The sequence below is a fragment of the Poecilia formosa genome, unplaced genomic scaffold (genome assembly GCF_000485575.1).
Source record: "Poecilia formosa unplaced genomic scaffold, Poecilia_formosa-5.1.2 Scaffold208, whole genome shotgun sequence".
Lineage (NCBI taxonomy): Eukaryota > Metazoa > Chordata > Actinopteri > Cyprinodontiformes > Poeciliidae > Poecilia > Poecilia formosa.
The window spans coordinates 588,897-611,051 of record NW_006800147.1 but is presented as its reverse complement, the minus strand read 5'-3'; the positions used below and the strand labels follow the sequence as shown (position 1 = coordinate 611,051).

At 38.4% G+C, this 22,155-nt stretch overlaps 1 protein-coding gene across 1 annotated transcript in view; it reads left to right on the top strand.

The window, feature by feature from the left end:
- Positions 1-8,564: 8,564 nt before the first annotated feature.
- The window catches only part of st6galnac5a (ST6 (alpha-N-acetyl-neuraminyl-2,3-beta-galactosyl-1,3)-N-acetylgalactosaminide alpha-2,6-sialyltransferase 5a), a 68,291-nt gene continuing 54,700 nt past the window's right edge, over positions 8,565-22,155 (top strand). Inside the window, exons 1-2 of the mRNA XM_007567418.2 lie at positions 8,565-8,889; positions 12,665-12,874. Of these exons, the coding sequence (XP_007567480.1) occupies positions 8,875-8,889; positions 12,665-12,874 (225 nt within the window). The 5' untranslated portion in view covers positions 8,565-8,874. The remainder of the gene's footprint in view (positions 8,890-12,664; positions 12,875-22,155) is intronic.

The window sequence follows — 22,155 nt, the reverse complement described above, 5'->3', positions numbered from 1 at the left end:
ATTACTCAGACTCCTTTAATTTCATTGCACAAAGACATGCACAACAGAGAATTTGGCAACAAAATGTTGTTTGGCTGCAGAAAAAAAATACTGAAAAACTATAAGTGTGCCTATAAATATATAAAAGTGGTGCAGGTAAGAGAAAAATATATATAAATCATTTTTAAAAATACTGCTCTGAGAGTGTTGTTTCTTTCAGTAAATGGCAGTTTTTTGAGTATATGTCCTTATTATTTAATGATTAGCATACAATTATTTTAATTAAAGAATCATCACATTAATAATAGTAAATTTGATAAGACACAGTCAGACTTTGACTAGGTCAGAGTTGGTCTTGTTGTTATAGTTTGGCTCGGACTGAGAAGTAACTCATTTTCCCAAGATTAAAGCTGCAAGCGACAAAACATTCCTGGAAGAAGTAGCAACTCTTAAAACTGTAAACCCAACTTCTGCTCTCCTGCACAGAATAATAAATGACTTTGGTATTCTTTAGTCCTTCAGTCCTGACCTCCAGTAGCTCCCTCTGCACCCATGAGGCTGTTCCCAGCATCTGGCCATGCTTTATTTCCCCCCTGCTAGAGTGAGCATGTCGGGGCGGATGTGAGTTGCTCCCTGTGGACCCCAATGATGAGACGGAGCATTTACATTAGCCTGGTGAAGCAGGAGCCGCGGCACGCTGCCAACCCTCCGGCTCCGAGTTTACAGTCACACCATGTGGTGCGTTAAATGTCAGGGGAATCCAGGCCGCTCTCTGAGACGGAGACAAACTGGCACAGAGTCAGATCATAAAGTCAGATAAACAACAATACTCAGGAAGTTAATTAGCTGTTACTCCTGCAGCCAAACTAGTCGCAAGCCAAAAAAAGAGAGACAGCCCTCTGAACCACGGCCAGTAATTACCAGCGAGTGGAGCTGGAGAGGATGGAGCCTGACCCTCAATCTTCTGCTTTGGACAGACAGCAGGTTGTTCTGTTAGAGGGTAATACAGGATGGAGAGAAATTGGAAATTACCTTTGACACAAAACGTAGCCAACCATCAAGGAGGAATTTCCTTCGGATTTCAGCACGTCTGTTTGCAAAGATTCAAATGACAATGGTGCTTTTTGTGAGAGGGACTAAATTTGAGTTTCCATTAGCTGGAGAGGTCGGTGAACGCATTAATGGTTGCAATATTTTAAGAAGCGTTGCATTATGCAGAGATTTTTCTTTTTGGGAAATCAGAAAATAGGAAAAGTGCCGCTCTTTATCCGAGCTGAGTTAAAAAATGGGAGGAAATAACAGCAGAAATGGGTTTTCAAAGCATCACAGTGTGGAAACAATTCATTTAACTAAAAAAAATAAACATTGGAGTGAATATAAAGAAAGGAAGAAAAAGAACAAATAGAACAGATTGCACAAAAATAATGAAACACATGAACAGAACAAACATGTACACCGTTATGGCATTAAAAGATCGAAAACAGCAACGATTTAGGTTTGGAATGTAAATATCCACGGTAGTTCATTACAAAAACACACAATCTTACCAAGTATGTTTAGTTTCTAGTGCAAATATCTTAGCTCACTTAAAATAAGACAGAAACTAACTTACAATGTTCTTCAGAAAGATATGAGCTACTTTTATATGTCAGTAATCCCTTAATATTGATGAAAAAGTACTTGTTCCATTGGCAGATTATTTAACTTGTAACAAAACATGTTTTCATGTTTTAGACCAATATTCAAGAATTACTGACTTAAAACAAGCTTATATCTTTGCTAAAAAAGTTACTTTTAAATTATTTTTGTCATAACTCAAGTGTAGAAAAATATTTGCACTAGAAATTATGGAAAAACTCTTTGCCAGATTTTGTGTTTTTGCAGCGTACAGCTCCTCGACTGATTAAGTCTGCCCTTGTAATCCTGCTCCTCGACACCCACAGAATCGAAATGGGAAAAAAAAGAAGTTCAATAAATGTGGACTGAATCTCAAAACAACCGGTTTGTGTGAACTTTAACTCGGGTCATTCCTGGAGCAAGTCCTAGTGTGGGTATGCAACAGATCGCGCTGTGTGGGCGGCTCTGCTCAGCGTAACCTTACCGTGACCATCAGGCCACGAACAGACCCACAGACTTGAAATGTAAGCAGCCCGGCAGGCGGGCAGCCTCTGGAGCATGCTGATCGATCATAATGGCCCCTTGTAGCACCAAGGTTAGGGTGCTCCGGGCGTATTGTCAGGCCCAGCTCTATTAGGACGATGAGGCTGCTCATGGTGGGGGATGCTGATCAGTTTCTTTAACATGCATGAATCCGTTGGCTCTTGCAATGTTTCTGTTAATCCCAGGTTTGATTCCTTTCTTGTTTTCTGTAATTGGCTGCAGATCCTGACCCTCTGTCTGATTTATGAGTGAAAGCTTTCGTCCTCTGCGGCGCTGCAGGGGGACCTTGACACGGGACTCTGACTGGCTTTTTGTCCTTTCCATAATTAGAGAGTACATCCAAATCACCCTGTTCATTACCCCTGGGCCCTGTGACAAATGATGAGCCGACTTGTTTTAATGTGGGCTTTCTGGAAGTCCTGTTTGGGGTGAATGAGCAACATCACATGCAAGCGAGATGAGAAATGCCATAAATGCTAAATGTTAAGTGAATTTCTGACGGCATAGTGCACAGACACGAGCTATTTGGTTCAAGAGTGCAGCAAAAACATCAGGAAGCTTTCAGCTCCTGTAGAAGTCAAAGAATAAATAATATTCACATACACTGCAAAAAACACATCTTACCATGTACTTTTAGCTTTTAGCAAAAATATCTTAGTTTGGTCTTATTTCAAGTGCACTATCTTAAAAGTAACTTATTTCAGCAAGCAGCTATATAACAAGACATTTTTTCCATGTTGCAGATGAAATAATCTGCCAGCAGAACTAGAATATTTTCATCAATAAGAAGGAATTATTCATTTAAAACAAATTTCTTGCTTAAAAAGTTACTTGTAATTTTAAATTTGCCTTATTTAAAGTGAACTAAGACATTTGCATGAGTGCAGACTGGCTACCCAAGTGGAGATAATATGTAACCTGTGCCAAACTCAAGGCTCAGGGGCCAAATCCAGCCTGAAATATTTTTTATCTGTTCCACTGGACTCTACGTTACATAAATATAACTTTCTACAACAGTTGTGTTCTTAAAAATTATTTCATCAATCAAATCAAATTAGTTTTTTCTGTATATTGCCAAATGACATCATTGTGTTTTATTTTGCTTTTAATTTTATGACCAAAATAACCAGGACTGCCCCTACGAACTCCTGGATGTAAAACAGATTCAAAGGTTTGGGTGAGCAGAGGATGAATGATCAGCATTCATTTGTCCGTCTTCACACTCAGACTTTATTTTTTTTTTAACATCACCTTATGTTAGCAGTTGTAGCAATTCTCAAAATGCAAACAGTGCTTAGTTTTGACGTTTTGTTCAAGTGTCTGCAGAGGGAAACAGGCATCTGACGTGTTTCTGCTTTTCACATCTAAACAGTGCTGTACATATTTTTGATTCTAGTTTCGTCTTCTGCTTTTTCTTTTCTTCTGGAATGCACTTTGGCATCTGCTTTTGATTCAAACCTTCATTTTCCAATTTCTGTTGAAAATGGAGGATAACAACACGCTGTTTTTCTTCTCTTTCCTCTTCTATTTGAAAAAAAAGGTGAATTTTCATGCTATTCAGGAAGCAACTCAAGGATGCTGATTGTTTGCACAAGGTCTGAGGAGTCAGAGTATTTGTAAAGCTTTAAATATTTGTTTTTACCAAGCAAAACAACTCAATAAATGTTACGGACCTGGAAAATTTGTTCAAATCTCATCATTTAGTTTATCTACGACACTTAAATATGTTGAAAATGAACAAAAGTACATTATTTCCAGTTGGTAATGCTAAGAGTAAAAGGAACATTATGGTTTGACTATTTCATTCCACAGAGATGCAGTGTTGTTGTTTCCTGTCCATTTTTATTTATTTATATTTTTTGCCGAAGATAAGACATAGGAATGACCTTCAGCTAAACTTGGAAATCTGTAGATTTTAGGGTGGCAAGACCGGGCCAGTAAAAGTTTTAGGAGGGCACAGCTAAAAAAGTATGGAGGACCAAAACTGACAATTAAAAATTGTGTTTCTCCTTTCCTTACATATGCATTTTCATCAGGAAATGTATATATTTTCTTTTGCCTTTTCCTTTTCCTTATGCTTGTGTTTTGTTATTCAATAAAATATTTAAAGATGTTTATGAATATATTTTTGCAAATTTGAAAAATAAATAAATATTTTTATATAGAGTTATAGTAATTAAATTTTATAAGTTTAATTAATTTGATAAGTAGATTAAGACTTTCTATGAGCTTTCTTTGACCTAAACTTGGTTTTCTGGGGGGACCAGTGCAGTGGCCAACATTTTTAAAAACGGGGCCATGGCCCCCCTGGCCCCTTCTTTTGGACACCACTGCGTTGATGGGACAAAACCAAATACAGCCCATTCAAACTGGACTTGGGGTAAATTTCAGTAAACCTGTGTCAATCATCAGCCCCAGTCTTAACAATATTTAATCCTTCCTAGTTTTTCAGTCAATCAGTCATTAAAAACAACCTGTTTGCAGGGTCTGTACTGACACTTGGTGTACTGGGTCAGGACAATGTCCATTAGAGGATTTGCTTGTTTGCCATGGCTGTGCGTGCAGGAGGAATAAGGTGATGGGAAGCCCTAGCTCTAACCAGGTCTTTGATTAGGCTGCTCCCTGAGGCGTGATGGAGGAGGGAATCTAGTTTCAGGGGTGGCTGGGTTGGGGGTAAAGAGCTGGATCAGGTGGTTCATAAACTGTGATTCAGCGCTCCAGGTCAAACTTCACAGAGAAAAACCCTTCATGGAGACTCATCCTCTGATTTTACAAAATAGATTTTCTCCTACTCTTTGAATAGAAGAAGATAATTTGTTTTTTATTACGCAACACAGGCACAAAAGGATAGAAAATAACCTTTTATTAGTAAATGAGAGGTTTTTGTTCTCTAGTTGGAGTCAAGATCTCCCTGCTAAGAACATTTGAAATCCTAAAGGTGAGATTGTTACGTCTGCTCCACAAAATGTTCTTCCTTTGGTGGAAAGGTCACTCTTATCAGAGGTGATGATCCACCGTTTCTGATTCCTGTTCACCTGTTGGATAGGTAACCTTTATCTCTGCTGGAGCTAACCATTTGTTCTTTTTATGTGAGTGAAATATGTTCACTCATCAAACTTTTGAGTCTTTTTATCATCAGCATATGTTACAGTTTTTCTTCACTGTAGCAAAAATTAAGTCATAAATCTTAATTTTCCAGAAATTATAAATAATTTTTAAACAGAGTTCAGGTGTGCAGCTGGTTCTGTCAGAAACACCTAGTCAGAGCCATCGTTTTTATGACAATAAAAACGATGACAATAAAAACCATCGTTTTTATTGTCATTTTATTTGGGCGATCTAAAGTACAAAAGATTAATGATCAGAGAAAGGAACTGGAAAACAAGGCGGATCAGTAACTTCCTGTGACATGTTTAGATTTTGCTGCTTTCAGGGTAACCCCCTTTCAGATCCACACAACTAATGATGGACTGGCTTTACATTTAAACCTCCAAACTGCTCTAATTGGGTAGTAAGAAGAACCATTTTCACTTGTAAAAGGGTAAAATTACTAATTTTCCCAGAATTAGGTTTGAGATTAGAAACTCCCAGCTTCCCTTTACTTCGTTCAACAAACACAGACAGAAAAAAGAAACCATTTGAGTTAAACTGCTCTTCTGGAAGGCATTGTTAGCCGATCCAAACTAAGAGGTTTCGTGTTCTTTCCCGTGACTCTGATGGAAACACTGAAGTGAGTTCAGGAAAGTCGGCCTATTCCTTCAGGACTGTCTATAATCTCAAGTCGATTGAGTGCAATTTCAGGCAAACGGGTGAAACGGTTCAGCAGCTCCTCTCAGGATTAGTTTGTATTTATCTTTGAAATGTAGAATGTGAGGGGAAAATGCTGTGAAGTTATTTTATTACCAGAGTCTCTGAAAGATTAAAATGAAAAGATTTACTATAAATAACATTGAGCTGCGTGTTTTTAATTTGTTTAATTCATTCAGTTTAATTTAATCAATAATTAACTTACTGTTCCAGGAAAACCGTTTATCCACCATCAACTGTGGCCATGCTAACTAGTATTAGCATTCATGAGGTACCTCAGCATAGCGGAGGGTGAGCACAAGAGTGATTGACAGCGCTAAGACCCTCCTCCTGGCTCTGACTAGGTGTTTCTGACAGAGATTTTTGCAGTTTGCACTGGGAGAAAACAGAGGAGCTAGATTTTTTTCCTGACTATGTCTTATACTGTCACATTGTAATGATGAACATATATATTTTTTTAAAAATAAAAATTATATGCTTTAGCGTTAAATCCAGTTAATTATTCAAGTAGTTAAAGTTTTCTATCTTGGGAAACCCAGCAGGTCACTGACTTGCAGCATTCACTCCTCCTTGATGTAGCGACTGTAAACGGTTGCTTGCTTGCTTTGAGTCGTTGTCTTTACAGCAATCCCTCATATGGAGCATGCATGTAGCGACAGTGGAGAGGAAAAGCTTGTTTCCTGCTTAGTATGAGATTTAAATGACATATCTTGGTCAAAAATGACAAAGTTGTTCTTTTCTTTATTAGCAGACGACAATGTAATGCCGTCCAGATTAAGTTATTTTATTATGCAATTAAAAAATAGTATTTTGCAAACTCTAAAAAATCTGGTTGTGGTTATATAACCACCTACAAACAATTTCCAGTTTATAGCATTTTTTTTCTACTATTTGTAAAAGAAACAACAAATATTTTATGTGTTTTCTGCAAATCAGCTGCATCATTTTGTTGTCTCAAGTTTCCTCTTCAAGCAGCTCTTTGAACTTTGGCTTGAGAAGTTCTTTGTGCACAAGATATTAATATTAATGCAGTAAAAGACGCTGCTGGTCCTTGAGATATGAAATGCATCACATCCAGCAGGATTAAAGAGAGATTAAAGCTAAAAGTTTTAAAGCTTTTAAAATCCCATGTGATAGAAAAAAGGCCAAACACCCCTTTTATTGTCAAGATTTGGAGAAATATTTGTAGTTTTCTTTCAATTTGCCAGTCAACTCTGCAGCTTCCAGCCACAAATAAACAATAAATTCATGAAATATATAAACGGTAAATGTTCCTCAGTTGGGTGGAAAAATTGCAGCATTGTTTACTTTTTAACCAAAAGATAAATTATGAGTCACTGATTGAAGGATAAACATTAGAAGCTTTAGAGCTTAAAAGCTATAACCCAGATTCTGGTCCATTAACGGCAGCGAGGAAGAAACTGGATGATATTATTATGAAATAAATAGGGGAAAAAAAGCTTTGCTAACACTTTGCGATGTTATTTCACCAACCGTGTAACTAAAGACAAAGTCAGACACTAGAAAAATGTTGCAGGAAAGAAACAAGTTTTAATGTTGAAGCAACGGTAACAGTTTTTATTATAGGAAAATGTAAATTATTTTTTAAATTAGTGCTAAAAAGTCAGAATGCACTTCTGTCTTAACCCGGTAAGCATCCATTTATACGTTTATCTTTGAAAGGTTCTTGTTTTCCTTCTAGTTTTTCCAAATCAGATTCAGTTTTATTTTAGAATAGTGTAAACATCTTTATCCGACATCAGCAGCTGTTTTTTCCCTTCGTTCAGCGTAAACAAATTTTCACAGCAGATGTGGAGATAATTTTATTCCAAGTGGATGAACTAACTATGCTACATCCAAATATCTAATGAGCATTTCATCTGAACTTCGATCAAGTGCAGGTACATCAAGCAGGTACCTTATATTTAGTTTAATTTGTAGGTCAAAGTCAGGTTTATTTATATAACACATTTCCAACAACTCATCTAAATATTTGAAAGAATATAAACAGACTGAAAACTCTTTGATTTGGGGAATATTTGACAGTTTGTGGAAATATGTTGTAAAGTGTTAGAAAATGGTTTTTATTTGGCTGGATTGTTAAATTTGCAGATTTCTGAATTAAAAACATAATCTTGAAATAGTGGAGCCAAGGTCCGAAAATAAATGTTACAGATAATCTGAGAAGTAACCTGAAGAGGGCTTTGGTCCAGAAACGTCCTCACAACCTGCACTGCAAAAACACAAAATCTTACCAAGTATTTTTAGTCTCGTTTCAAATGCAAATATCTTAGTACACATGAAATAAGACAAAACTACAAGCAACGTTTCATATAGGAGCTTGTTCTAAATCAATAGCAAGCTTTTTCAATATTGATGGAAAAAATACTAACTCCACTGGCAGATTAAAACATTTTCCATGTTACAATGGAAATAATCTGCCAACAAATTAAATCAATATTAAGGAATTATTGACTTAAACTGCATGGAAGAAGTTAGAGACACGAAAAAAACTTTATTTTCTCTGAATTCTGAGAGAAAAGTCAGAATTCCTGTTTTCAGTGACCCTAATCCTCCTTCGTAAAGCGGTCAGGATTTATTTATTCATTTACGTAGGTATTTCTGCCCCTCAGTAAAAGTCGCGGGTCTCCCCCCTCTCCGCCGCGCCTCCTCCAGCGCCACCGGAAGCCGGGCGGCGTTAAGACCCAGCAGATGTACAGTACAGCGAACATCTGTCGCCGCGGTCTCCGCTCCGTATGAATCGCGCCCGGACTCCAGTCTGGAGACACTCACGCTCAGAGGCGGGCTGGGATCAGGACCGGAGCGGATCCAGGAGCGGGGAGGATGTGCGCGGATGAGTCCGGACCATGAGAGCAGAAAGTGGAGCCAGACGCACTGAGCCGCAGCGTTAAGACAGCGCGCAGCAAGATGAAGACACCTATGGTAAATGTTTCTGCCGCGCATTCTCAAACACTCAACTGTTTGGGGGGATTCTTTCCTCTTTTCGTTTCTTCGAGTGCAGCCAGATCAGGTCGCCACATTGCCTCACGGCTGTGTGTTGAATGATGTCGCGGAGGGGATTAGAGGATCTGAACCGTCAGACATCCAGCTGTGCGCGCTGCTTGGCACCAAACAGCTCGGACCTCAGCGCGCTGACGGGCTGATTCCCGCCGCCCAAACGCTAACATCTCATTTTTGTATCTCTAAAAAGTGCAATAAATCTCTAGTTATTGGACATTTATGGGCGTGTTTTGAGTTTGAAAAAGCCAAAGTCAGTTGGATTTGATGCGATTTCATGGAATCTGTTTCAACTTTTACAGCTTTACTCGTCAAGTTGATGCACATAATCAAGAAATTTGACTTTGACGTTTAAAATATAAAATAAGAAACGCGAAATAAAAACAAAACGTTTTTCGTTCTTGTAAATTCATGAGCAGTGTTTTATTTTACAGACGAGGAAGAGAAGATTGGATTGCAAATGCAGGTTATATGTGCTTTGTTTCAACTTGAACTCAAACTGAAAATGCCTGCATGAAATGATCATTTATATCATTTCCTGAAGTTTTTTCTTTATCCATGCAAATAAAGCATTCATTTTTAATTATAGCGGGTTGGAGATTTTGTTTTTACTTCTTTAAATATTAAAATCAGTGCTGGAGCCATAGAGGGGCGGAAGTGGGAACCTCCAGAAGCTATGAATTTACAATGTGCATAATTTATGTTTCACTGATCAGGCATAACATTATGACCTCTGACAGCGGCCAACACTTATTTATATCTTCATTATAGCATTGTTTTTAGAAGTATACTTTGGACTCCAAGGAAAGATGTTTTTCTTCAGCACCATTAGATGAACTTAATCCATAATGAAATATCATGAAATGAGTTATTTTTGCACCACTTCTTGTATTAAAGTCCATTTTATATCTTCATGAATATGTAGAACTTTATATTACACAGAATGTCAGTGACACAGTGCAAAAACAAAATCTTACCAAATGTTTTTGGTCTCATTTTAGTGCAAATATCTTACTGCACTTCAAATAAGACAGAGCTAGCGTACATGCAACTTTTCAACAAGACATAAGAGCTTGTTTTAAGTCAATAAATCCATAATATTGATCTTTAGAAGTATGAGTTCCACTGGAATTTCACTTATGGGAAAAATGTCTTGTTATAAGTGGAACTAGTACATTTTTAAAATCAATATTAAGGAATTATTGGCTTAAAACAAACTCTTATGTCTTGTTGAAAAGTTACTTGTAAGTTAGTTTTGTCTTATTTCAAGTGTACCAAGATATTTGCACTAGAAACTAAACCAAATATGTTGGTAAATTTGTTGTTTTTGCAGTGATGCAGAGTTGCCTCTAGTTGGATCGGTCACAGCTGCACAACATCCACAAGGTGTCTCCGTAAAAAATGCATGAATGCATTTGTAATGCAGAATGCATGGTGGAAAAAAGCCAGAAATGTTAAAAATATATATGTGATGTGTTTTTCCTCTAAAATTGATGGGTTGGATGCATGATGCGGTCAGAAGACTGGGTCGCCCCTGTACTGTTTGCTGCCCAGTCTGCAGATGTTGGGAATCAGCAATGCATGTGCTGGTCATAATGTTTTGCCTCTTTGCTTTTTGCAAATATCAATATGATTTCTTGAATGTCTGTCTCTCACTCCAGCTCCTGCCTGCAAGTTAACAAACATTCAGAGTGTTTTCCTGCACATTGATGCTGTTACAGCAAAACAGAAGATTAAATTCACATTAAACCAAATCAAGTCGACTGTTTATACTTTGCACCATTTTTACTTGATTTACAGACTTTGAGACTTTCAGATCTGTCAGTTTTGCTTGGTTTAAATACCAGTGAGCTGGTATCTAAATGTGGTTGTTTGATTGTTGAAATCAGGTCTGTTGCTCCGTGGAAAAGCATTAAAAAACATCAATTTAAAGGTTTTGTGGTTTAAAAAATTTAAACAATGCATTAGGGTTATTAATAAAAAAATTTTTTATGTGACCTAAATTTTAAACTCCACCTAAATAAACTCCTGAATTTGTGTCGTGGCGTATCCCTCCCGACGTAATGAATCTACCTGTTGGTGGAAAATGTTATATCGCAGTGAGTTTGTTGGAAAGTGAGTAATTCCTCGAAGCCGTGGCAGGATAACAGCCAGTCAGACACAAACGCACATATCTGTTATTAATGTTTTCCTGCTCCCTCACTTTAAACTTCACTGCGACGCCTTCCTCTTTGCTGTAAATGTAACAATATAAGCTGAAAGCTCACACTCCTTCTGTTGCTGTCTGAGTGTGAGAGAATGAGAGATGGCAGGAGCCGCCGAGACAAACGGAGGCACGAAGCCGCTGCCTAATCCGTTCAGTCACTCCTAACGCTGCTCTCTGACTGTCGTAGAGATAAAAACACCCAAAACGACGGCGCAGATGTTGTTTTTAACTTACAGAAGTGAAGATTTTCTCAGCTTAAACAGATCGGGGCTTCATTGAAGAGCGACACACTGCAAAAACAAAAAATATTAACCAAGTACTTTTGGTCTGCAAATGTCTTGTTGTGCTTGAAATAAAACAAAGCTAACTTGCGTGTAACTTTTCAGCAAACTTGTTTTAAGTCACTAATTTTTTTATAATGATGATAAAAAAAAATAGTAATTTCACTCGCATGGGAAAATGTTTTGTCATAAGAGAAATAATCTGGCTTTTTCATAAATCCTAAGGGATTATTGACTGAAAACAAGCTCCTATGTCTTGCTGAAAAGTTACTTGTAAGTTACTATCAAATGTTATAAGATATTTCCAATAGAAAATAGACCAAATTTACTGGCGACATTTTGTGATTTTTGCTGACGGAGTCCCACTGGGGTTGCTAGGTGACGGGCTGGGGTTTGCTGGGGTTGCTAGGTAACGGGCCAGTGCCTGCTGATTGGTGATATTACATTCTGGACATTTTTGAAACGGCTCATTTTCCAGACACCAAAAAACACAAACTTATTGCTAAAATCTGTCTGGATGTTTGTTGGTTATTTTTTTAAGTTTTGTCTGCTGTAGTGTATTTAGCACGGACAGGAAGGTGGGATATGAGAGAGGGGGGAGATGATATTTTCTTGCATTTTGTATTATTTCAAGTGTATTAAGATATTTGCACATCATATTTGATGTGCATTGATGACTTTGATGATGTCAGTCATCAAAATGTTTGTTGCTGGTTTTCTCATTTGTTGACTGCATGGTGTCCTTGATGGTCACATAAAGTGATTTGTGATGTAAAACACTTTGACCTGCCTTGTTTCTGTACTGTACAAATAAACTTGATTGATTGATCAGGCCGGGACTTGAACCTGTGAGGCCTCCTTGGGTCACGCTTTGCCTCTGCGCCACCGCCACGCCGCTGGGTGTTTTTAAAAATTGTTTTAAGGGCTTGGGCTGGGTTTATTTTTTTAGAAGCATTTCAGACCCAAATGGAAGCATAAAAAACATTAAGAATGTGAGATTTGCATAACGGGTCCCCTTTAAGCTGACTGTCCTTCACCAACACGGCTGTAATGGTTGAATCACCTCCTCAGGTGTCATCTGTCTGCAGAGGTCTGGTAGTGGACCCTTCATTAGCTCCAGATGTGTTGAACCAGATGCGCTGACCTTCGACCCCGCTGGTCCAGTTCAGTTTCAGCAGGGCTAATCAGTCTGCATCTGCGTCTCTGTCTCCAGCGCCATGGGGTAGCCGTGCTTCTCGTCCTCCTCCTGTGCGCCAGCTTGTTCCTCGTGTACAACGGCAGCTTCAACAGCCCTTCCAGGGAAACTAACGACACCCGCGTCCGACAGCATGAGCATCTGCAGCAGCCACCCGAAGCCTCCGGCAGCGCGGCGAAGCCCCACCTGCCGGCCCTCCAGGGATACATCGGCATCATCGACCATAAGGTAGGCAGATGTGGCTCTGCTGTAATTCAGGGGGATGAAAACTCTGAATGTGCATCTAATGCGCTGCAAAGTAGCAGCCGGAGCCTTTGAAGGCGAAGCCGGTTTCACATTTCCTCCATCACGAGTCCATCTCTCTTTTTCCACCTCGAGCATGAAAGCACACACATGCACTCTCTTACCGCCGTCCGCCACTCATCTACTTAGAGGCGGAGAGGCTCCTCTCTGCCGTTTATCACAATTTTCTCCAGCAGTGTTGCGCCACACTCAATACCCACCTGTCGTTGCTAATAACGGTTTAGGCTACAAATGAAATCCTTGGCTGCATTCTTCCACTCTAATTGATAAACCCAGGAGACCCTCAGCGAGCCGAACCCTGACGTCACCGCCGGCTATCGACTTCCATCTGTTTACCAGGAGAAAACAATCAATGTGAGTAGCAGGGAGCTAAAGGCTCTGCAAGTAAAACAGACCTACCTGCTCACAAGGTGAAGGCTCATTCAGGCAACATTTAGTTGATGGTCTGAATCTTCCTTTGTTCCATAGAACTGTAGTTTTTCTCCCACTGCGGTTACTTTACGGTCTGCAGGTCTCTTTTTGTGTTGGGTTGATTTCAATAAAAATTGTCCTTCTGCAGCGTTTTAGTCGTTTTCTGTCTCTCCAGCCATTCCACGTCCCTCAGAGCTCTTATCCTCCTTTTGTGGTACTTTGACATCTCTCTGTGCCCATTTTGCATGTTTTTTTCCCCCCATTTCACTGCAGTCATTTTGCAACTTTCAAAAGCCTTTTGCATCTCTCTAAGCATTTTGTATCTACTTGTGGTCACTTTACGCCTTTTATTTGTCTGTTTTGCTTCCCTAATTACTAATATCTGTCCTGTGATATTTTAAAGTGTCTTAATGGCATTTTTCAGGCTTTAGATGCTGTTTTTCATGTTTCTCTTGGGGTTTTTCTGCAGCCTTTAGTATTTCTTGTCATCTGATATGACTTTGTTATAATCTGATGACTTTGTGTTGCATCCCTGAGGAGAATTACCTTCCATTTTATATATTTTAAAATCTCAGACATTTTGCACACTTCTCTCTGTGCCTATTTTAGACGTTTCAATCTTTGGTTTATGTTTCTCTCTGTTGATACCTTGACATCTCTTTGTGGCCGTTTTTCATTTCACTGCAGTCATTTTGAAACTTTCAAAAGTCTCTTGCATCTCTGTAAACATTTTGTATCTATTTGTGGTATTTGTCCTTTTTGCATCCATAATTACTGATATCTGTCGTGTGTAATATTTTAAACTGTATTAATGGCATATTTTGCATCTTTCAGCTGCTACTTTTCATGTCTGTGATTTTTCTGTAGCCTTTTATATTTCTTGTCATTTGGCATCTCTTTGTTGTGATTAGATGACTTTGTTTTGAAGTGTTGCATCCTTGAGGAGAATTACTTTTCGTTTCACATCTTCTGTCGTCTCTGAATTGCCATTTATTTTTATTTTCCTCTCTGTTTTATGCTTCAATCTTTGGTTTGTGTTTCTATCTGCAGACATGTTGCATCTGTTTGTGGTCATTCTATGTTTTTGTTCTCATTTGACTTTCCGAAAAAGTAAAATTCTTTTTTTTAATTATTATTAAATGCAATTTTTTAAAACCTCTTTTTTCTACCCCTCAGCAATTACTCTTAAACTTTCAGTAACCTTTTCTTACAACTTTTGACTTTACTGTATGTCTCTGTAACTGTTTTGCAACTATTTTAAGTTCTTTTTTAGCCTTCATTCAAAAGGTTTCATCTCACAGTGGAAAATTCACATTGTTATTAATTTAGTTTTTCTTCTCTGGTGTTTTATATCTCTTTGGTCGTTTTGCATCTCATATTTTCTGTTTATGGTTCTTTGAAGTTGTGGTTCTACTTTTTCTTAATTTCCCTTCAGTTATTTTAATAATCAGATGTATTTCTTTTAGTTTTGTCTCTTTGTAGCCATTTTGCAATCCTTTAGCATCTATTTACATCCTCATCAGACTTATTTTTCCTTCTTTGTAGTAATCTCTTTTTAACCATTTGGTGACCAAGAAAAGTCATTGAGTTTCCTTTTATTTGTAACATTACAGTTTAGCATCCTTTCTTTCTTTCCTTCATTCTTTCTTTCTTTCTTTCTTTCTTTCTTTCTTTCTTTCTTTCTTTCTTTCTTTCTGTAAGCTTCTGCATTTCTTTTTTTTTTACTTTGACTAATTTGCATCACTCAGCTATAAGCAGGATTTTCTCTTCTGTGTAGCTTCTTTGTATTCTTTAAATATAAATGATCCTTTTACTCATTTTTTGTCTGTATTTTGTCATCCTGTGCCTCCTTCAAACACAAAATTGGTATTTCCTCTGTCGCTTCTATTTGCCATCTTTCTGTAACCATTATGAATTGCTTTCAGTTTCTGTTCTTGACATTTTATGAGTATGATGTTCTCTGTCGTTCTGTTTTTTGCTTGTTTCCATAATTTTGCATCAATCCATGTTTAATCTTGCATCTTAAAATAATTAGGCATCCTTAAAGCACCTATTTTCTCTTCACTCTCTCTTTTTTATCATTGTATTCAGAGTAATTTTGTACCCTTCTGTCCTTTTGCCTCTCTTTGTTGCCTTTTTGCGTTCCTTGCCGCTATTTGACGATCTCAACATGGAAAGTCACTTCTGTGGCTTCGGGTTCCTGGTCTGGTTTCTACTTGGCCTGTTTTCTGTAATCCATCTGTGGCAGGACTGTGGACTCTATGAGTGGCAGCTCAATTCTTGCTGCCATCTCTGTCTCGGGGAGATCTGCCGGCTTCTGGAAAGCGTGTATCTTCAGATTACGGCATTTGCATATGAGTAATTGGACGGCAAGCTGCGTGCATTTACAGAAGGCTGCTGCTGTGCAGATTACAGAAAATCAACAGCATGTGAATGTGTCGGCTGCAGAGATTTAGGAGTTGACATGTTGAAAGAAATAACCTGGTGTGTAAATGACCGTCTACGTTAAACACCAGGCAGCTTGAAGCTCAGTCTTGATGCAGGTTGGCTGCAGATATAAACGGAAAAATGAAACGGAAACATTCGAATGTGTGAAACTTCAACGTTATATAAAAGCCAGTCGTAATAACTAATTAATCAGTTAATCACGTGGCAAAGTAAAATTATTTTTATAATTTCCAGTCTGGTGGTTAATAGTTTTTGAAGGTCAGTTTTGTTTACAGAGACGTCATAATCAATTTTATTCGTGGTTTCGGTTGTGTGTGGCTTTATTTCCTCTTTATTTGTCATTTTGAATGTTTAGTTTCATTTTGAATATTTATAATGTGTTCCAGTTCCAGTGCCAGGTGTTTATTATTAGTCTTTAAGAGGGAAAACTTCCACTGCATTATGAAAATGGTCTCAAAACCACAATATTATTGTTTATCGCGATAATTACTGAGAAAATTTATCGTGACAGACGATAGATAGATATATGGAACATTTTGTCTGGAAAAATGTTTCCAATCTTCTGAGACACTCGGCTCTGTACCTAACTCCATGGTTCCCCCCCGAAAGCTTGCTAAGTCCACACGGCGCTCTGGGCGCTGGGGCCGTCATCCATCCAGACGGCTACCATGTTTTTCAGTTAAAAAATGTTTGTAGTTGACAGGACATTTGAAAATATCTCCTGATCGCTATGCGTTGCCAAATTATATCAATCAGTCCCTCCAGTTTCTTGAAAATTATCGTGGAAATTCACACAAAATTAACAATCATAATAATTGGGAGTTTATTGCAGATTTCTCTCATGATGGATGAGAGAAATGTACTAAACAGCTGCCTCAGCCTTAACTGATGTCAGATTATAATCCATGATCTATACAGCGAGTAATGAAAAGTCACCGTCACAAATATCGCAAATATTCCCAAATTAGCACCACAAATACAAAATCCTGGAGGAAATGAAAAGATGTTCAATAATAATGTTTAATTTTAAGAATTAATTGATATTTTAACAGTTTGTGATCAGGTTTTATCAATACATTCTGGCACAACCGGCCCTTTAAGAGCATTCGTGATCTGGATTTGGCCCAAAACAAAATGAGTTTGACTCCGCTGGTTTAGATCATGACAAGAAACCGGAGACAAAGTAAACACAAATCATCACATCTCCACCACCGTGCTTCACAGTTGATTTGTAGTATTTGATGCTGTTCATTATGAACGTTTCTACTTTCACTTTGTGTGACGGATATTATTCTAGGCGTCTTGTGGTTCAGTCAGAGAGAAAATGTCTCCTTCTGGCATTTTTTGTTCAGGGTTTTCTGTCTGCCCTGTAATGAAATTTAACTTTGAAGAAAACTGAGTCTGAGATGGATTCCTTTTGTTTCTCAGACTAATTTCTGGTATTGGTCCAATTTCTTTGTGTTTTTATGGCTGCAGGCTCTGGTTCTGGAACAGGAACGAATTGGTTTCATCAGAAGTTGGAGACTCTGGGAACAGCAGGCCAAACGACTCCAAAAACTTTGGAGTTTAGTTTTATTTTTGAACAAATAAACAAACAAAATTAGCAGAAAAATGACTGTCTCCCATCACCTCCAAGGTTATTTTGATGCCATCCATCATGGGGTTTAAGTAGTTGAAGTTGCAATTAGCAGCTTCACTCACCAGTAATTATTTTTCATTAAGTCAATAAAAAGCCATTTCCTTCTTCTGTTAATCGTTTAAGATCGCCAGGTGGTGTTCATAAATCTCTCCAGTTGCAGATGAGAGATCGGCTGATTTAGATTATATTAAACACGCAGAGCTCATTTAAAACAGTGTTATTAAATTAAGGTGGTGATATTAGGGCATTTGGTGGCAGGAATATTGTGATAAATTACATATTTGTTTGGTAAAATTGTCTGTAAGCACTGAAATATTTCAGAAAAAAGAATAAAACAGGAAGAAGATGCGTTAATCGGATGAAACCTGTTTGTTGATGTAGAGATGTGGCTGCATCTTGGCTTTCTGGAACTGGTTCTTCTACAGAACCAGTAATGATTAATCACTGGAACTGGAAACTTTCTTCAGATTTTTCCATGAAGAAGCAGTGCGTTTGAGCTGCTGGTGTTTTGTGATCCCAACTGCAGTTAAAGAAAGATAAAAAACTGTTTACGAAATTATTAATTTTTCCATCAGGGTGACATTATTACAAGCTCCATTTTAAATACGACAGTATTTGTGTTTTTATAGTAGAACCTCCTTGATGCAGACATTTTACTGGAAAGCTGACTTTGCTAATCCTAATCCAGCCTTTACTTAATTTATCAAATTTGGCTAAATATAGAAAGCATCTAAAAAGAAAGTGACATAAACTTTCATCTGAGCCTAAAAAGATGAAAATTGGATGCATTTCTTTTAAAACAGCAAATGTGAAAAATTATACTGAGGTTTGGATCTAAAATGAACTACAGGACTTTATTTGCTTGATGTTAGTTTTATTTCTTGGCCCATGAGGACTTTTTATTTTGGCCAATAAAATAAAATAAAAATAATTTGCATCTGGGCTTTCCTGAAGTAACTAAACCTAACTTTTAAGAAAGTAATTTAAACAGTTGCCTAAGATTTTTGCTCTTTATTTCGCCCTTAAACTAACAGAAATAATTTAGTTAATACCATCTAAACAACATTTAGTCCGATTTAAAGTTACAGTCAGGAAAAACTGTTTGTATGTGGGCCTGTGTTTTTTTTCATAGCAGTTCAAATCATTATAAATCTTTGCTTTGACTTGATGTATCAGTATAGGTTTTGGATTATTGATAGAAAAATAAATCTGTGTAATCTGTGCTCCAGAGGAGCGGTTAGTCTTTTCTCCTCAGTCACTCTGATCGCTCACGTATCGAACGCCGCGTTAGATGAATGAATGTGCAGTATGTCGTATTTTAGGACGTTGCACGCAGCACATTTCGCCCGGCCTGAAAAGCCAATACTCGGTGACCATGTGTGTTTTGATTTGATGAGGATTTGTCTGCGATGCGTCACTGAGCGCAGCTGCGGATGAGAATTGATTTTCTTCGAGTGAACCGGAGCAGCCGAGCATCATAAGTAAACCGCAGGCTTATTTATTTATTTTTCTTTCTTTCCGCTTTTAGCTTATTGGCATTTTGGTGACAGGGGACATCATTAGGGGCCACGGCTCCTCTGCAGATCGGTTACACTTCTTCACACCAGCCGTTTTATCGTCCTACATATTTCTTGTAATCGATACTTTGATGATATGGATGCGTTTTTCCACTCCAGAACGTTGCCCTTTCCAGTTCTGAGGACTGCATCCTCTGCAGGATACCACATGGCTTGTAAAAGTCATCATCCTTATCTCATTTTTGTTCTCCTGCAGCACTGAATGATCAGTGTTTAGAAAAATCCTCCGACTTGACCATTTGTCTTCCTCCTCTTTGCTGCCTGACCTCTTTGCTATATTGATCTGTCTGAGATATAAGCCGGCCGGCACGCAGCGGTGCGATGCCAGTCAGCCTTTGACCGCTTTACTTTATCTTCCACAAGAGTATTAAACCCTTCACAACACAGAAAGTGTCGGAAAGGCTGTGTGCTATTCGTCAGGAATTTTAAATACATTTTCCTCCACCGTCTCTGCCTTATTTTTGCTCCTGAAAAATCCATAAAGATTTCCGTGCTCAATATTTTTACTGCAGCATGTTTGATTTGGGTCAGAATGAAGGGTAATTTCTTTCTACTTATGGAGGAGTATTGGTAAGCCTGCCAAGGAAAGAGACAAGATAACAGGGACGTAGCCACAGGGGGGACTAGGGGTGCCCGGCTACCCTTGACATATGATTGGCCACCCTACCAAAGCTGTCAGTTTGTTCATTTTATATCGTGCATAGATTAACATTTTGTCTAGAGATGCACTGATTCACTTTTTTCATTACCAATACCGATCTGATACAGTAACACAGCCCTGAATCGATTTAAAATGTTTATTATTTTAAACACTTACTTAAATATACTGAATTACAAATGCATTTGATAACTGTGCACCAGTACAGCTCACTTAAATACACAATAACATCACAAGCTTGATCAAACAAAGTAGTTCTCGCATGCAAAACAGATCCATGTGTTTGGTTTAGTTAAACAAATAGTTTTGTTATTCAAGTTACTGTTGTAATCTGAGGATGTTTTCACACCTGATAGTCCAGTAGACTCGGTCCGATTGGGGACCAAAATTGCAACATTTGTTACATTTTCAGTTTGTGCAGTTTGCTTTCATTGTTCCCCTCCTCGCCTGTGGGGGCGCTGCACCAAGAACTACTGAAGGAAACGACATGAAAACCTCACAAAACCTAAAAAAGAAATGTAGTAATGATAGATTTTAGTGGTTGTAGGATTTTTCTTTTATCTTTGGTGAAAGACCACAAGTCGTTTCTTCTGCTAGCACCAGACTTGCACTTTTGTTTTTGTTGTATTTACCCAGAATCCCCTGCGCTGTAATCCGCTTCCTGCTCCAGTCTGCTTGGTGTTCACATCTGCATTCAAACTGCACCAGAGTTCACTTCAACTCAAGCGAGACCTCAGTATTTAGGCGGAGTTGCTGTTTTGGTTAGTCAGAGTTCGATTGCGCATTCACTCCTCTGTAAACGAACCAGACTTTCTGGAAAAATGAACTGGAGTTTGATTAAAGCGGACTAAACAGGGCTGGAGTGCATTCAAATGAAAATGCAATTTTAGTGTGCCGCTGCTCTACAGTTTGTGCTGCTGAGAGATAAGGAGGAAAAGTTAGGCTGGAGATGAAGGGGATGGAGAAACTCTTTCAGAAGAAGGGCGAAGAGAATGAGAGGACAAAGATGAGGAAGGGTATGGAAAGGAGAGGGTGATAAAAGAGAATAGACGAGTCAGAAAAGGTTCAGCCTGAGCGAATGAGACAGCAGATCGAAAGAGGGGAAAGACACCGACCGACACATACGTGAAAGATGGTGTGAAATCCCAGCGGGGCCTCCATTCTTTTAGTCCTATCCTGCTTTTTATTTTCTCACTGAGGAGAAGAAGGGCAGAAAAAACGCTGCCGCCTGTCTCTCAGCGGAGATGTGTGAGCTTCTTCCTCTGATTGCCGCCCTGACACCGGAGTCATGCAGATTCCCGAGCGGGAAGTCAGGTGTAGTCGGAGTAATGGAGGAGTCTTGTCAAACAGGAGGGGCACCTTGATGTGGAGCAGGAGACGAACAAATGTGGCTCGCTGTTCCTGACTCACAATGAGGATTTTCACATGATTAAAAGCAAAACCTTGAACTTTTTCTGGCAACTGTTGAGGTTGCAGTTTTTCTCCTTTATTGTTTTCTGGAATTTAAACCTCGCGAATTCGTTTCACGACTCAGATGATTCATTTGTTTTGGGCTGTGGCGTGGCAGCCGTATTGTTCCCACAAGATGTTGAATTCAAGCTTCGGAAAACTCACTTTTCTCTCAGCAGACAGTAAAACTTTTCATTTTTAAAATACGGCTTTGTTTAAGAAGGAACCGCAGGAGCTGGGTACGTTTTTATCGGGTCATAGTCGATAATCCTCAGTTCTCTGAATCAGCTTTGCTCCTGAAACGTTCCTGCTTCTATTCCCGGTTGGGGATTAGAGTGTCTGTCATCTCTAATTGCTTTAGTTTTTGCTTCTGAGCATTCAGACTTTCTTGTAGTGTATTCATGCTCTTCAATCAATAGTTCTTTGAACTTTCTTCCAAGTTTGGCTGCCTATTATCTCTTGTTTTGGTTCTCTACATGACCTTTGTACAGGATTTCTCCAGTTTTTGTTGATTCTTCTTTAATAAGGTCAACGAATAAACCTGCATTTTGTCTAAAACCACTGTGTCATCACTTTAAATGCCTTTATGGTGCTCAGAACAGTGTTGATGATTAGTTGCCAGGTAAATGTGACCAAATTAACTGTCAGGTAGTGGATGAAATTATATTTATAGTAAAAACTTAAACCTAGTAAAACTGTTTTTTTGCTAATTAATGTGCTACGTGGCCGGACTAATTACTGTTAGAATATTTAACTAATAACAATTTCACAGCATTTTCAAATACTTTAGTAACAGGTTGACTCAAAGAAGGTGCAAAGCACTGTGTGTGTTAAATACAAGGCAGCCGTGTTGGATTTTGAGGACGAGGTTGGTAAGAAACCTCTGACTTTTCCTACAAAGTTCCACCTTTTAGTACATTTTCTATTACAATTCCCAGGAACTAACCAAGATCTGGTTAGTCTGACACCAAGCAGTGTGAAAGGGAACTGCAGCAGCTGAAAATGTAACAAATGTTGCCATTTT